The 17,435-nt window shown below is 41.4% G+C and overlaps 1 protein-coding gene across 1 annotated transcript in view; it reads right to left on the bottom strand.

Annotated features, from left to right (window-relative positions):
- LOC107382370 (proton myo-inositol cotransporter) overlaps positions 1 to 17,435 on the bottom strand; it is a 140,283-nt gene that overhangs the window by 5,022 nt on the left and 117,826 nt on the right. The window contains exons 5-7 of the mRNA XM_054739590.2: positions 5,963 to 6,126; positions 5,752 to 5,872; positions 45 to 170 (exon numbers count right to left, since the gene is read on the bottom strand). Coding sequence (XP_054595565.1) covers positions 45 to 170; positions 5,752 to 5,872; positions 5,963 to 6,126 — 411 coding nt within the window. The remainder of the gene's footprint in view (positions 1 to 44; positions 171 to 5,751; positions 5,873 to 5,962; positions 6,127 to 17,435) is intronic.

The following is a 17,435-nucleotide window of genomic DNA, read 5'->3' on the forward strand; positions in this document are numbered from 1 at the left end:
TCACCATGAAAGCTGCAGCGCTCAATGTGGATCCTGCGACTCACCTGCCCCACGCTGCATGCTCAGTGGAGCTCTTATTGACTGGTACGCAGGAGGACGCGAGGAGTGTCGAGCCATTCTCACGGTAGCAGAAACCACAGCGAGGGTCCAACATGCATGGCTCACATAGCCTGAGGCCAAACAGCAGACAAAAACACACAATCTGTAATTTGTAAAATCAAACGGCAAGTTATCTTTTCAACTACCATTTGTCTCCTTATGTTTTGATTTTCTGTAAACTTTTAAGCATTTAATTTCAACGCTTCTTGTTTTTCTTATTGTTCATAAAAGGTAACTTGATCAAATACATGAAAAGTTTCATAAGTATCCAATCCACATTCTACAGTTTTAACTATTTCTGATAACAAACTTTAATAAAACTAAAAACTGTATTGCAGTTTTTGGAAAACGTCAATAGCTTTGCAGAATTTAGTGCAAATAAAATGCATTCTTCATACATATCTGCTGGAGTATTCTTTTTTTTTTAAGATTTTATCTAAATATCTAAAAGATACAAACCATGAAACTCCCTCTACCATGCTTTGGTGTTGGTATGCATTTGATTTTTATTGTTTTAATCAGCAACACTTAAAAACAGCTGATTCTTTTTGTGTTACCTTAAATATGCATTTAATTCATCTAATCAATACATTTGCAGTGGTCTAGTAGGAATGAATGCCTTGTAAGTCATATTCGGAGGACGGTTCTTAAATGTGCTTGTTGCAGAAAGTACAAGACACCTGGAGGAGAAAGTAGCTTCGGACAGCAGAATGTGGAGTCTTATTTTCTGATATTTGGTAATCTCTCCTCTGATTAGATGACAGCAATGTGACTCTACCGCTGACTCCATTTGCTCTGCAAAGTTGATGTTTTATCTCCAGAAACAACACAAGTCTGAAGGGGTTATGCAGTGTTGTGAAGTCGCTAATGCTAACAATTAGCTCATACTAGCTGAGACGTTCTCTTCTGATTCCTGGACGCTAAATCAACAAAAGCCTTCTCTGTCACAAGCCAAGAAGGGTGAGTCCATGAATGTTCAGTGATAGTGATGTAGATCTGTCAGACTTTTCAAATCCTAGTTGTTACGTCCCCGACATGTGTTGGTAAAAAGCGAAGGAGGGGGTAACATAAGAAAGATGACAGTGGAGTTTAAAATGGTTTTATTTGTAGCAAAAGGTTCTAAAAACAAGCAAACAGATGACGCATTATAAAGAAAATGCCCAAAACAAACAGAACCCTCTAAAAGGTTAACATAAATTATCAACTCTAAAAACACCTGGTAAAAACTTACATGAAAAGTTTTACCGAACCGAAGGTGTTCTTAAAAACCCGAAATTGATAAAAGTCTAAAACAATCTACTGACTAAAACACCTGGTAAAAACTTATTTTAAAAAGCTTTACAACAACGAAGGTGTTTAAAACTGAAGTCAGTAAAATTGTGCCAAACCAAGTTAACCTTTAAAAAACGGGCACACAAAAGATCCCACTGGGTCACTCAGAGTAAAAACTACCAGTTAAAACTCATCCGAACAAAAAAGGGGTTGAAACCAAACAAAAACCAGGAGGACAGCAGAACTCCTGCACTGCTGCCTCCCAGACTGCTGAAGGCACAGCCTTTTTATACAGGTGTTGGCTCATCAGGAAGATTCAGCTCAGCTGTGCTCCTCAGCAGCCCGGGAGAGAGGAGGAGGAGGGGTGGTGTCAGGCTTATTCACTAGGGCTGGGTGATCCTGGCTCCTGCTCTTCACTGGCCAGACTGGCAACCGTAACACTAGTGTTTCACCGTCTATTTTCTAACACAAGCTAATGCAGGAAATTGTGTTAGAGAACTATTTTCATGTTCAGCTTGCATGAAAAACTCAGTGACCGATTATAATCAGGAATAATCATTAAAAATGTTTTTTTCAGTGATCCAAACCTTTAAGGTTCTCATTCACTCATCCCCCCCCCCCCCCCCTCCCAATACAACGCATCATTTTTGCTGCCTTCATTCACTTTTCTTTCTTGGATAAAAAAAATGCAATGTTGATGTTTTATCTCCACAATATTCTGCCATGCTGTGGAGCTACTTTTGCTAATGGTTAGCTTTTACTAGCCAAGATGCACTCTGCTCTCTGCAAAATCAGCTCAACCTTCTGTGGTCCCAAGCCAAGCTGGACGAGGCCATTAATACTAGTATTCTTTGTGACATAGAAGAGACTGGTTTTTTGATAACATATTCATAACAGAGAGGTACTAGTGGTCACTGGATGTAGTGAAAGTACTCATCTCTTCAAATGACTCCTGCACACGTGTGTGTGTGTGTGGATGGGTGTGGACAGGGAGCTGGTCAGTGAGTCCATTAGGCGAAATGTGTCATTATGCATGTTGTGCCTGAGTTGGTTGAGAGCAAACTGTTACACAGAGACATCTGATCTCTGCCTCATAAACACACTTAAGCAAAATGTTTTATTTTGGCTGAGTGGAGACGATGAAGTGAGTAGTAACTGGGGTATGAATAGTAAAAGTCACTTTGCAAATATAAACCAGGATCAGTAGTGATAGGCAGCTGTCAATGACTGATCTGCACTGCTACATGCAGGCAGAATCGTTAACAAATTTTACAATCTTAGTTTTAATTTGTTTTTCTTCATGGTAGTGGAACACTAGACCAGCCTCTACACCCACTTGGAGGTGTATAGGGAGACTAAGTCACGCCCATCTACTTCCGCACCGTGGCCCCTCCGGAAGAACGAAAAAATGAATGCAAGTCAATGGGGCTAAAAACGCTATTTTCTAATCCGCTTGTTATGTTCCTTGGTTTTTACATATGATGTCTGTGAATTTTAAAGAACCTTTTTGATACCAATGTAGTGAACCTGGTTTAGGCTCTTTTATGAAAGAGGAACCATTCTACATATTAATTTGAGATATTAATTTTAATAAATTAATAACCAAATTTTATAGTTTAAGAAGACTCAAAGGTTGTTTTCATCGATAAACTGTCGATAATATCCGTGGGTCTGTGTTTCAGTTCAATGAAGAGACAAGTTTGAAAGTTAAAAGTTTTAATTCTTCAAATTAAACTAATGATTTTGAAATGACAAGCATAGGAAATAACAATCAACATTGGCAACTTTGTTGAACAATCTTTAACAGTTGATATTGTAAACTTGCTCAAATAGACCTTGTGTTGGATGTGTGAGAATTGAAAATAAGGTGAGATGAATGCGTGTGTGCATCTGATTTTGCTTCAGGAAGAAACAGGTGTCTGAGTGAAAAGTGATGGTTTGAATAAACTTAAGTTTTGTTGGAAAAGATGCATCAAAACGCTATCTACTGTGTTCTGCCTCACCATACGAGGACCCTCGTTCAGATCCGGAACGTCAAAGGACGATGTTTCATCCAGGTCACCTCGGCTGGCAGAGAAGACGAAGGTGTCCACGATCCGGTCCAGAGATGCCCCCTGGTACACGTCGATGATAAAGCGTTTGCAGATGCGCTTTCTTAAGTTTAATTTACTCAGAAAATCAAAGACTCTGGACGAGTCTGCGTTAGCGGTTGCAATTCAGCTATTCCTGTCTGGCTTGGCAGGAACAGCGTGAGGGGGGTGGGGTGGGGGTGGGGGTGGGGGGTGGGGGGGCAGGAGCCGCAGGCTCCCTTCCCCGGGTGCGTGTTCAACACATCCGAACTCTCTCGTTGACAAACTCGAACTGAATCATAAGACTGAAACTTACCAAACCCAGTTCTCTTCTCAAAGCAAGCGTGTGCGTCAGAGCAAATGTGTTTTGGAGTTTACTGTGAGTTTGTGTGTGTGTGAGTGTTTGAGTGTGTGAAGGTCACCACTAAAACACCTTCAAACATTATTTAATTAAGTATGGATTCATTATAGTTATGATTAACCAAAGCATAATAATCATTCATTTGATTAAAACACATTTATAATGAGCAAAGTGATAATACTGATCATTTAACAACTTAAAATAAAGGAAAGGAAGTTTTAAGACTTTGTTATGTTATGACTAGCTTTTCCATGAGAACACATCTTCTGGCACTGCAGGTGTTCAGATGTTATGGTTTCTCCCAGACTCGCTGGCGTTCAGGTCTTAATCTGTGGGTGAAAGTTCTCAGCGACCCAGCTCTTGACCCAGCTGGGCCAAGTATAACCTTTGGCACAGAAAACCCATATTTCCTCACGTTACACCAAGAACGCACTTATTTTTGAATGGGGGAAAATGCTATTTTAGGTTTTGTGTGAATATAAGTCCAGGACTACAAATGCGCTTCACGAAAGTGACGTCATCGAACGAGGCATGGAGAAAATAGAGGGAGAATGACTGTAAGTTAAGCAAACTTCAAATACTTTCCACAGAAGGAAAGAACCATCATGAATCTGGCCATTTAGTAAGTATCAGCTATGCTAGAGGAGAGGAGACTATGTGGTGCGGTTACATATGCAATGTGCCAATGTAGTCATGCTAATTATGAACTTTTACAAGCTGATAAATCTCAAAGTACGTGATTGGCATGGCCGAAAAATACCCATCATTACTTTCATTTAAATTGCTGTACAACATATGTGTGATCTAGGGCATAAGGCAAAGTGGGTTCGAAAAATAGCTGACTTGCATTGACTTGCATTCATTTTTTCATCCTTCCTGGGACCCATGAGCCGACCGGATAGGGAGGAGACTTAGGCTCCCTATAGGGGTTTGCCCAACCAGTTTTCATTTCTTTTGCTGACTTAAATTATGCCCCTTAGGGATCTGTCAACAGTATGTGTCAAATTGAGTAGAGGACTGGACCCAAAGTGCAGGAAAATCAGAACAACACAGAGTCCTTTATTCAGGAGGAGTCGTGAAAAGTCCATGGGGCTTGAATCTAAGCATTGCGTACAAAAACCACTGGAAGCAAAAAAAAAAAAAAAAAAAAACACTAACTTATGCGCAGGAACCTAGAGAGCACAAGAGGAGTAACACTGACAGGACAATCACTCAACAAACACTGAAGGACAAGACAGGGTTTTATACACCGAGGGAAGTAATCGGGGAAACAGGGAGCAGGTGTAAACAAAGTGGGGAGGAAACACAATAACCCAGAATAGGAGACAAACTATACCTAAAAACATACAGGGAACTAATGATAAAACTATAAGGGGAAACTTAAAGGCTGGATCGAACTCAAAGAATAGCTAAAACCTGAAAAACAAAAACTACAAGGCTAGAGACTTTGGAGGGCTGGGTGATAGAGAGAAGATAGAGAGAAGAAGAAGCAGGTGACACTAATTTAACTGAATAGGAGGAAGCAAAACACCAGAGGAGGAAACTAGACCGGAATATCCGTAAAACATAATGAACACAAATTATTCTAAACACTAAAGATGCTGGAGAACAAGGGAAAATAAACTAAAGACCTAAAAGGTTACGGAACTAAATACACTCAAGGGCAGGGGATGAAAATCCTTAATTTTAAATAAATGACCTAACAAGGAGGGGGGACAGGAAGGGGAAAGCATGGGTGGGGTCCTCTTCTAAATTCATTTTGTCACAGTAAAACTAGAGTGGGAGTCTAATAGCCACCAAAAATGTTCTTGTAAGTTTTTTATGCATGTTTCATCAGTCCCAGGGAACATCGTAATATGAAGTTTTATATAAACATTGTAAACATTCACTTCACTTGTTTGCAAGCAGAATATCCAGTTTTCTAGTTCTAGAAGATATACTTTTACTCACTGATACTTGGAGCATGTTGAGTTGGATATGTCAGGGTCTAATGGGTGGAATGTGACAGGAGGACTGTGTTGGGCTGACATCAAGAAACCGACGGCCAAAAGACTCAAACTCAAACATGTACCTGTTGAAAAAAGAATAACATGCATATAGGTAAGCATCAGTATTTTCTTTTAATGTTGAAACTTGGAGCCAGAATCTTTTTCCTTGTCACCTAAAATGCTGCCCAGAGTAAGTTTTCTGCGCCCCACCCGTTCTACAAGCCACACTCCCAGGAGGGTAAACAGGAAGTTGGTGAGGGTAGTGAGCCCAGCCAGCCAAATTGCCAGCCTGTCGTCTCTCACTCCTGACATCTGCAGGATAGTGGCGCTGTAGTACCTGCAGTAAAGACAAGTTCATTCACCATCTTTCACATGTGACATTCAGTAGTATTCTCAGTATAAAACTAAAAAGTAAGCACTTACATTGACATAAAATTCTCAAAGAAATGACAGCGGATTTATCCACATCAGTTATACAGCAGTGTCACAAGTCAAAAATAAAAATGCCCCAAAACTGTCTAGAACAGGTAGATGAGCAAATTTCAACCTCTCTCTGAGTGAACCACAGATGGAGTAATCACAAACTTTGATCTGGAGAACCATCAACTCATGTACAGACAGTTAGCAATCAGCTAAAAATAGTCTCCCAACGGTGTCATAATTATACGTATTGCTCCGTGTAGGCAGATTACTTCCAATCATCATCAACAAGGCTCTCAGCTGGCTGTGGTCAACAACAGACACCTGCATGAGGCTCAGCGTCCTGTTCCACTCCTGATATCATGTAACTACACACACACTCACAGCAAGAGAATCACACACAAGGTTTGATATTATTAGCTCAGCAGGAAGTGCCCTAAAGCCATAAATGTACTCCAGTGGCAGTATTTTCCGGACTATAAGTCACACTTTTTTCATAGTCTGGCTGGTCCTGTGACTTATACTCCGGAGCGACTTATATACCAAATTATGTATACCGCGCTGCTGCGGGCCGGCTCTGGATCAGGAATAAGCTCCTCTGCCCCGCTGTCACCTGCTGGAGCCTGTGGAGAGCTGCTGCGGGCCGGCTCCGGCTCCGGCCCAGGAATGTGCTCTCCCCGCCCGCTGGGAGGGTTTCAAACTACGCCATCCTCTGCTGGAGACTGGGGTGCGCTGCTGCGCCCTGGTTGTTTATTCTGTTATTGTTACCGGTACTTGTCTTGCAATGTGAAATGCTTGGTCTCAGGTTTTGTAAGAAAAATAATAAAATTTCCCCCCAAAATGCAACTTATAGTCCAGTGCAACTTATATATGTTTTTTTCTTATTCATTACACATTTTATGGCTGGTGTGACTTATACTCCGAAAAATACGGTACCTCTGGAGATACTTAATTTTGTCTGTCCACCAACGTTCACCATCCAACCTGACAGAACTGGAGAGGATCCCCAAATCTAAGAGTAAGAAACTTGTTACATCTTTACCAAGAAGACTCATGGCTGTATCAGCTCAAAAGGGTGCTTCTACTAAATACTGAGCAAAGGGTCTGAATACTTAGGACCATGTGATATTTCAGTTTTATTTTTATTAAATCTGCAGACATTTCTAAAATTCTGTGTTTTTCTGTCAATATGGGGTGATGTGTTTACATTAATGAGGAAAACCATTAATTTAATTGATTATAGCAAATGGCTGCAATATAAGAATGAGTAAAACATTTACAGAGGTCTGAATGCTTTCTCACTGTCTTTTCCAACAAAGGCTTCTCATTAAAGTCAGTAAATGTGGAAAATTATTTAGGGAAAAAAAGAGCAGGGCACATTAAGGCAGTAGAAAATACAGATTGGCCATAATGAACAGGGATAATCAAATGCATTGATTATCTTTGGTGTCATTATTGAATTATGTTGTTTGTTTTTTAAGGAAAGGATCTTTTTCAGCTTCTTATGCACACAGGCTGGTGGGAAGATGAGATGTAGATTGAGATTCAAAAGCCCCAGATACTGCAACACAAGTACAAAGGAAATTCTCATTAAATGAAATGCGGGAATAAAACGTATCCAGCATTGTCTTCCTCTCCATCTCAACAGGGAATTTAGTATTCTGATTTCCATCTCTTCAGAGGCAACCTTCCATTTCTTCCTCTCCCTGCCCCTTCCTCACTTCAATATAATACCCCACTCTCTCTCTAAACTGGACATTTAATTGAGGGGCTTTGCATGCAAACCTTTTTTCTTTTCTGATACATGTTTCAGGGATAGAAAAGAAAAACGGAAACAAAAATGGTGACACTGCACAGCTCTGATTTACCTAAAGCCAAGTGCAAGGTACATGCATGGAAGCTATAAATGGATTCTTAGTCATCCACAAACTTAGATCTACCCCTATGGCAGCAAACACACCCGCTTTGCAGACACACAAATAGATTCCGCTTCACACACACATGAAACAAGGATCTTCTGGAGTAAAAGCAGTATTTCTGTTTGCTGCTGTGCTTCATCTCTAACCCTGCTTATAACTCACACAAATACATGCAAACTATTTTAAACAAACTACTGGAGATACAAAAATTGTTGGATGGGAATGGGGGGTGGGGGGAATGTTGAATGTTGAAAATGCCCAAGTCCATACTGATGAGAGCACCATGTGAACACCTGTGTGCGTACACGCGCTTGTATATGTAAGGTTTCTCTATAGGAGCATCCAATAGAGAGTGTGAGGGGCCACAGATCTGCCCCCCAAATAGGAGATGGAGGGAGCTCCAAGTCCCAGAGATCCAGGAGCTGCCCCAGAGCACAGGGACCCCAGGGAGACTGCGACCAGAAAAGCCCCTGTCCCCCTCGAGAGGTGCAGAGGATTGCCCCGGGGGGCCACAACCAGCAGCGGGCAGAGTCCCGGGAGATATCAGCGGCAAGCCCACAGGCCCGCCCGCAGCCTCCCACCCCCTAGCCAGCCGAGCCCGGAACCCAGCGACCCGGGACCCAGGGGCGAACAAACCCGCCGGGGACCCAGCAGAGCCCAGGGACCCAGATCCCACAAGGCAGCCACCGGGATTGATCAGGCAGACGCCAAAAATCTTAAACCCCCTGACCCTGGAGCCACGAACACTCAGGTAGACCAAGGCACCGCACTCCATACCAGTTTGCAGCAACTTCCGATGACTACATTTGTTTTTATTGTGCTATTTTAAAATATTTGAACGAATATTTAATTTTGTGAAATTGATAGAATCTAGGGCTGCACAGCCTGGGGTCTTTCTGGAGTTTGCATGCTCAACCTGTGCATGCGTGGGTTCTCTCCGGGTACTCCGGCTTCCTCCCACGGTCCAAAAACATGACTGTCAGGTTGACTGGTGTCTCTACAATGGTCCTTGGGTGTGTGTGTTTGGTTGTTTGTCCTGTGTGTCTCTGTATTGCCCTGCGATATACTGGCAACCTGTCCAGGGTGTACCCCGCCTGTTTGCCCGATGACTGCTGGAGATAGGCACCAGCCCCCTACAACCCTGCGTGGATAAGCAGGGAAAAGAAAATGGATAGATGAATGGATAAAAGAATCTAAATATTTCACTCTGAAATTCAATTGAAAGGTCAACTTTACTCATATTTTAACACATTTGCGTGGTCTCTAGAAGGAATGAATGCCTTGTAAGTCGTTATCTGGGGGGAAAAGCTCTGGTGTGCCTGTTTAAGGAAATAAAAATGAGCTACATCAACCTTGCGCTGAACACAACAGAATTTGGAGTCTTGTTTCCTGATAATTGGACATCTTGCTTCTGAATGGATAACTCAGACTCTGTTTGCTTTGCAATGTTGATGTTTATCTCCACAAATAACACAAGCTGGAAGAAGTTGGAGCTGCTAATGCTAACGGTTAGCTTCTGCTAGCCGAGATGTTCTCTGCTCTTTTCTGGACGCTAAACCAACAACAGCCTTTCTTGCTGCGAGCCAAGATGGGTGAGTCCATGAATGTAAAGTGACTGTGTGATGTAGATCTGTCAAGCTTTTCAAACTCTAGCATTTCACCATTTGTTTTCTATCAGAAGTTAATGTAGTAGATAGGTGTAGAAGAATATTTTCATGTTCAGCCTCCACGACAAACTCAGAGTGACTGATTATAATAAGAAATAATCAATAAAATAGTTTTTCAGGGAAGTTGACCTTTAACGTTAAAGAGCACTTCAATCTTCTGACATTAATAATCCAGAATCAATACCATTTATTCACTGTGTTATTTTAGTGAAAGCAGTAATGTAGATGTAATGTATTTTTTCTAAGACCTGCCGAGAGCTACAGTCTTGTTCATGATGCTTTTAAACAGCAAAAATGTAAAAAAGATCAACTGAGCAAAAAATAAACCTTTATAACTATTAACCATTTTAATCAATACAAGCATGAAGATTTTTTTTCAGGCTGCACAAACTTTAGGACATTTTTCTAGATTAGCTAGTTTATTGTTAAAAGGAATAAATGACTATTTGGATTGACATTAACAAGAGCAGGATAATTTATTTAGCCTTATTTCTGGATTTATTTGTGTGTTTACTTTAGTTTTCCAGCTGTAGCAGTCTTTGAGGTCTCAGCTGTCCTGATGTGGTGTGACAACCTTTCAGTCTAAAACACCTCCTAGGTGTCAACACACTTGCCACAGGCTGACAGGAAAAACCAGCTCAAAAATAACCAATCAGAAAAAAGACAGAAATGCCGACTGTACCACGCGACGCTGTAGTTTTTTTATAGCTGTAGTTAAAAATGGCGTCTGGCGGCAGCGCGAGCATCTTTCTCTAGAAAAAAGGCTTTTGGCGCTTCTACTTGTTGTTGTTTTAAGGACATTCAAGTTACTTAGAACAGAGGAAAGAGCTTCAGTCGCCATGTTTATGACAAACTCGGCATTATGGTGTGTGACGTACGCTACTCAGTGCTGATTGGCTCGGTTAGAATTATCAGGGGGTGGAGTTATTTGAATAGAAGAGTTCCCAGATCCTTTCTCTGTGCAGAACTAAACAGAGGAGGAGTCTGGCAGGCCAGGCATGTTGTGCCTTGTTATTATTTATTTAATTTTTTATTATTAATAAACTGAAGATGAACTGTAATTTTCTCTCCAAGAGAGAAGCCCAAGTTATTTCTTACATCCCCACTTTTGCCATTTGAAAAGGGATTTTTGAGATGGAAGAACAAGTGTTTTTTATTGTGTGTGTGTGTGCATGCGCGTGAGTTTTGCACAAATACAGAAACATTTTTTTTCTTGTCCTGCTCCGATCATTTAAGCAGACAGAACCTAATCTTATGTCGTTGAATATTTATTCAGCAGCTGGATCCTAAACTGCGCCTGTTGAGCACTTACATGACTCTATGGCACGACAGAGCACATGCAGCCATTAACAGGAATGATACAAAAAGTATATTTTACATGACCAGAAACTACACTCACAATAAATGAATAATTAATTAATCTTAACTTTTGGAGTAGCCATTTTTAGGCATAAATTATTGTGAGTGCAGGTTTCTTCCCCTATCTCTGTGTATGTGATTCTATTCATGCATTTGGCAGATGCTTTTATACAAAGCCACTTACACAGAGGTGAGGCAGCAAGAGTGAAATGTGGACCACACAGCAGAATGTCTATGACTGAGCTGAGACTGAACAGGAAACCCTCAGGCTCCTGGATGAAACGCTCTAGCTCCTGAGTCAATGTCTGAAGGTGCTTAGATGTTAAACGTAAAAGTATATATTACCATTTACATTTAAAGATGTCCTTCACTGAGACTATATTTTTACTTATTTTTGAAATTATCGGTCACTCTGAGTTTAACATGCAGGCTAAATATTGTGTTCAACATACATTTCCTTAGAAAATATATGGTGAAACACTAGAATTTGAAAAGCCTGGTAGATCTACAGAACACTGTCACTGAGCGCTCATGGACTCACCCGTCTTGACTTGTGACAGGAACTTGTTGGTTTAATGTCCAGGAAACAGCGAACGTCTCGAATAGTGGATGCTAACTATTAGCACTGGCAACTCCACCATGCAGCAGAACTCCTTCAGCCTTGTGTTATTTGTGGAGATAAAACATCAACGTTGCAGAGCAAACAGAGCCAGTGGTAGAGAGGTGCTGCTGTTTGCCAATCACCTGTGAGATGTCCAAATATCCAACACATTCTCACACCCGAAGTGGCTAAAACTGACACGGGGTGACCAAGCGTTCGTTTCCGACGCGCTGTGCCAGAGCGTTGCTTTCCGGTGCCTGCGGTAAAACTTTGTTTTTAGTTGTATCGTCCATCTCAAATACAGTTCATGAGAAGTTTACAAGAAGAAACTGGGTTAAGGTTAGGATGGGGGTGAGGCTAAGGTTAAATAGAAAGAGGTTGGAGGTTAAATGCTGGTAAAATGTGAGTTTTCCCACGGGCTTCCGAAACCGACGCTCTGGCAAAGTGCGCCGCCTCCTGACCTTGGAAACAGATGCTTGGTCGTTGGTTTTAGCCGCTTTGGGTGTGATAATGTGTTGAAATCATGATTGTCTGAAGCTAGTTTTCTACATGATGAAACAGGAGCACCGGTGTCATGGTCTGCGTCCTGAGTCCCCCTCATGTGTTCTCCAGCCCCCTCTAGGTTCCCCTTATCCTCATGTGCCTCCTTGCATTCTCCAGCCCCACTCCAGGTTCTCCCCTTAGGTTTCTGTGCCCCTTTAGGTCTCCAGCTCCCATCAGGTTTTCCCAGGTTCACTTATTCTTTAGTTTTCTTTGTATTCATATTATCTAGTTAATTTTTCCCTGTAGTTTCTTAGGTTCAGGTTTTCTTCTAGGTTCCTTCCTTGGCCCTTCCCCACCGGTTTATTAGTTCTCCTTTCTGCCTTAGATCATTAGTTATTTGTTTTGTTCTTCTAGTCTTTAGGTTTGGTTATTAGGTCATGTTTTTCCCCCTCCTCAGCTTAGTTTCTTCTCCCTGATTTGTAAATTAATTTCACCAGGTTTCTCTCTCCCCACGCACCAGCAACTTATCTCCCTATCATCCTGCCCCTGTGTATAAAACCCTGTCTGTGTCTCAATGTGTTGTTGGTCCATTGTCCTTGTCAGCGTTGCTTTTTAGGTCTCTAGGTTTTGGCTTTCATGCCCTACTAGGTTTTCTTTGGACTCGTCATTCTAAATAAAGAATGTTTAATTTTACATCCTCTCCTGCTTCGTGTCGTTCTGGGTATCTGTGTATTGGGTCCTACTACTCCAACCCACAGCATGACAACCGGAGCTGTTTCCCCAGAGTATGACTTACAAGGTATTCATTACTACTATAGACCACTATAAATGCATTAGAAATGTGAGTGAAGGACCTTCATAAGAAACAAGGTTTAGGGGAATCAGTTCTAAAATTCAACATTTCATTTGTTAGAGTGTAGAACAGAAAATTTTTTTTCCCTACATTGCCATTGTTGAAGATCGTCAGAATAACGTCAAACTGATGGCCTGGAAATCTAGACAGACAGTAGTCGAAGCAAAATGATTTTGCTCTGCACGTCGGTCTAGCCACACAGCCTCACAGCACTCGGTTTGGTGGGCAGGATGATGCAATGTAGTGGAACAGCTAAGATGGAGGCAGTTTGTTTGGAACACCTTTGGCATTAACTTTGGACAATTTTGAGTTGGGCTTTTCTTTGAGTCAAGAGCAGATAGAGGTACTTTAAATCCTTTATTTAAAAAAAAAGATGTGTTAACGTCTTCTTCTAAAACATATGGTGGACTGCCTTGTTGACTGACATCTGTAGCGGTGAGAACATCACGATGTTTGTTGTCCAATAGCATGCAGAGGCAGTTTGAAAGACAACTAGGTTACACCCCATGACTGAGATCTGTTTATTGGTCATGGCCAGACTATACTATATTCACATTGTTAGGATGGCTTTCCAGGTTATCCAACTGACGTTTTTAGGACTGAAACTATTTATTGAGGATTCTACTGAGTAAAATGATTAGATCATGATGCTGGGTTTAAACTACACAACTGCATTCGCACAGGGACAGTATTACTTATGCACTGCAATGCATTGTGTAATGGAGGACAACCAAAAATAAAAATGAAAATCTGGAAAAGACAGTGAAGACCAGGGGCCTCATTTATCAAGCTTGCTTACGCACAAAAACTGCGTAAGCAACTTTCCACTCAAACTTTGGGATTTATGAAAGAAAACTTAGCAGAAAAATGTGTGCAACTTTAAGTTGATTAACAACCTGGTTTACGCACATTTTGGACATGGAGAGCACCTGCAGTGCTGCTGCTGAGAAGGATAAAATGATGAAATCCAGCAGTATTATCACTTGTACTGCTTCGTGCACACACGGAACAAGACCCCCCACACGCACACACACGCGCGCACACACACACACAGCCTGAAGTGCAGAGTACGGAATGCAGAATATCAGCAGGGGGACAGATTGAGACAATGTCATGCGTGTGTGACAGTGTGTGTCCTGTCACTGTGACCCGATTGATCATGCACCCTGGCTACTTGGTCAAGGGAGATCTCTGTTTGGGTGACTGGTAGGCGCGCATGATTTTCACCCGGGAGTCTGGGGATCGAATCCAGATTGGACCATTTTTTTTTATATCCGCCACAGATTTCTCTGAAGAACTCACAACATTGACGGCTTCAGCAACGCTGTGCCACTCCGTGGATGTTCACTTATTTGTTTTGTAAAAGCACTTCCTTTCATTTCTCCACCTCACCCACAAGTACCTTAATTTCTGCTTCTGTGAAATTGCGCTTGCTTGATCTGCCTTGATCTACGTTTGCCATGTCATTGCGGAGGGCTGCAACAGCAGACTTATGTATATGCATGAGATCCACAAGGCACTTCCCATTGACTATTTATGGCAGTAAGTTGGCGTGGTGAGGGTGGGATGTGACTCAAAAGCAGCTGAGAACATTTCTAGATAGTTTCTGATTTATAAAGCGGAGATTGCGTGCAGCTGTGCGTACTCCATGTTTGATAGATCACGAACCTACTTGGCGTAAGTAAAACATTTTTGCTGAGCTTAAGTACGGTTTTAGTAAGAATTCTACGCAATGCTTGATAAATGAAACCCCAGATGTTTTGGACTGTCTACAGCAAAGGGAAATAGAATAACTACTATAAAACCAAATCAGTTTACCACTCAATGTGGACAACCTGTAAAAATGACAAGGTGTTTCTGATTATTTACTCAGTAGATGACTAATCTATGAATGAAAATATATTACTACAATTTTAAATAGCCATACACTTTAGGGACTCTATGGTTTAATCAAATAATCTAAAATCTAAAGATAGAAAATAAAGTTATGTACTTAATATTTCTTAAAAACAAAATGATTGATTACGGTAGGTTAAAGATGTTAATTGTGCTTCCTAATAAATGAGCACACAACAAACGACGTAACAGAGCTGAAGATGAAAGGTACAGCAGCAATGACACATAGACTACGTAAGCAAACAAGTGTGTGAATAACCAACTTATGAAGAAATGATGTGTAGGAGCAGAGAAACAGAAGGACCTTGTAGAGAAAGAGCGGGAAGTGAGGAAAGACTGAGGGGTGAGAAGAAAAACAAGACAATGGAGAAAATACAAAAACGATAACTAGATGTGGGTGTGACATCAGAAACAAATGGACAGACGGGAAAAGGCGTAGAAAAAACGAAAGCTAAAGAGAGGCATAGAAAGTGTCGGAGTCGTGAAGAGATGAGCATTCTCTGGGGAAGTGGCCCATTTTTCAAATGAATGAATATGAACACTGAGCAGTGTCGCATTAGTGCTGCAACAAAGACGTTCAGCCCAAATGGATTCACTTAAGACTACATGTTCTGATTCTGAGCTTAACACAAAAAGTGAAAATATATTAAGATTTTTCTTTGCTGCTGTCAGTATGACTGCATTTTATTAAATTATTTTGTAAAAATGGATGCACTTTTAAAATCATCCATTTAATATTCCATTGACCGCTGAATCCATTTCACAGCGGTGTTGGCCACAAAGGAGCAGAGGCATTCAGCTGAAGATAGGCAAGGTGAGAGTTCTGGATGTTCCCCATAGCCCAATCCAGCTCAACCAACCTGGTAAACAGAAACTCCCAGGAGGCTTTATCCAGTTGCTTACTCGGTATGAATGAAGTGGAACAGATGGTCCACTCTCCTCCTCACAGAAATCCAGATATGTATGAGTTAAATCTGCACTTAATATCCTGTCTTTGTTGGTGTTCCTAATGTGCAACATGGATTTCCCAGAGGGAAATCTCCTAAAGGGATCAATCAAGTTTTTTTGTCGACCTATTTGAGAAATCTGAAGCTCCAACATCCATTGAAGAAATCATATTTAAAAACCAGTTCTATTTGGGGAAAATGGTCTCAATCCAAACGTTTCCCAAAAAAAAAAGCTTTGACCCGGTTAACATGGCAAGATGATTCTGCTGATTTTTGACCTGCTTCTTTCATTCAGACAATCCTAATGAAAAACAAATATTTTACCAGATGTCCTTGCGTTGTGTGGTGAGTTGAGAATGATCTTGTCTGCTCAGAAGGATGTTGGGACCGCTCTGGGGATATTAAACATGTTGGATCGTCTTAGTTCAATTTCAAGGACAAACAAGCACGCTGCCTGTTGAATATGTGTAGCCAATCAGAAAGTGAGGTGACGGAAACCCGTTGCACATTCCTCTGCCATCTTTGTTTATTTCGAAGTAATGTTTGATCCTGAGAGGTTTTGTCTGACCGGGGAATGTTCAAGTGTAAATCCGCATTGTGTGTACTGTTGTTTTGCCATGTGGCCACACACTGTTAGACCCATGCCACTTAATTGGTGATTTTTTTTTATCACAGATTGTGCGGTCTCTCATGTTTTCAAAATCTAACAATTTTAAATTCTGGCTATGTGAATCTGGCCCTTTGGCAAAAGTCATCTTGGGCCAAATTTTTTCTACCGCCAAAAGCAATAACTATTAATAATTACATTTACATTATTATATGATTTTTCCTTGGTGTCATACGTAGGTCAGGACCTACCAACCAGAGGAAAACCATGAAACTAGTGAACATCTTGTGATATATAGAGAAATAAAGCTCGCCTTTGTCGAATCTGGTTCAGGGACAACAAGGTGCTTAACAAAGAAGGTCTTACTCACCCATTCAAGCACACACTCATAGTGCTTTACAATGTATGCATTTTATCTTAATTGGACTTTAGACATGCAGCTTTCTTCTCTGCATAATTATCAAACAACATTTCTAACTTGCTACACCAATATCCTTTTTGGGTTTGTCAGCCAGTTATCCCAACGTTGTATGTTGTTGGGGGCCATGTTTGTTGTTGACGAAGGCCATTTTGCTCTCACAGATGGTCCACCAGACAAATGTCATGTTGGAAAAGTCAAGCAAAGCCAGTTTTCCATGATCGCTCTGCTGGTTGGTCTGCAGGGAGCTGGCTCTCTATTGTGTGTGCATGATCTGTGCACATGCCATTCCATCCATCCATTGTCTGACCCCGCTTTGTCCACGTAGGGTCGCAGGGGGGGACTGGTGCCTATCTCCAGCGGTCAATGGGCAATCAGGCGAGGTACACCCTGGACAGAGAGCCAGTCCATCGCAGGGCAACACAGAGACACACAGGACAAACAATCACTCACACACACACACACACACACACACA

This window comes from Nothobranchius furzeri, chromosome 1 (assembly GCF_043380555.1).
Source record: "Nothobranchius furzeri strain GRZ-AD chromosome 1, NfurGRZ-RIMD1, whole genome shotgun sequence".
NCBI lineage: Eukaryota > Metazoa > Chordata > Actinopteri > Cyprinodontiformes > Nothobranchiidae > Nothobranchius > Nothobranchius furzeri.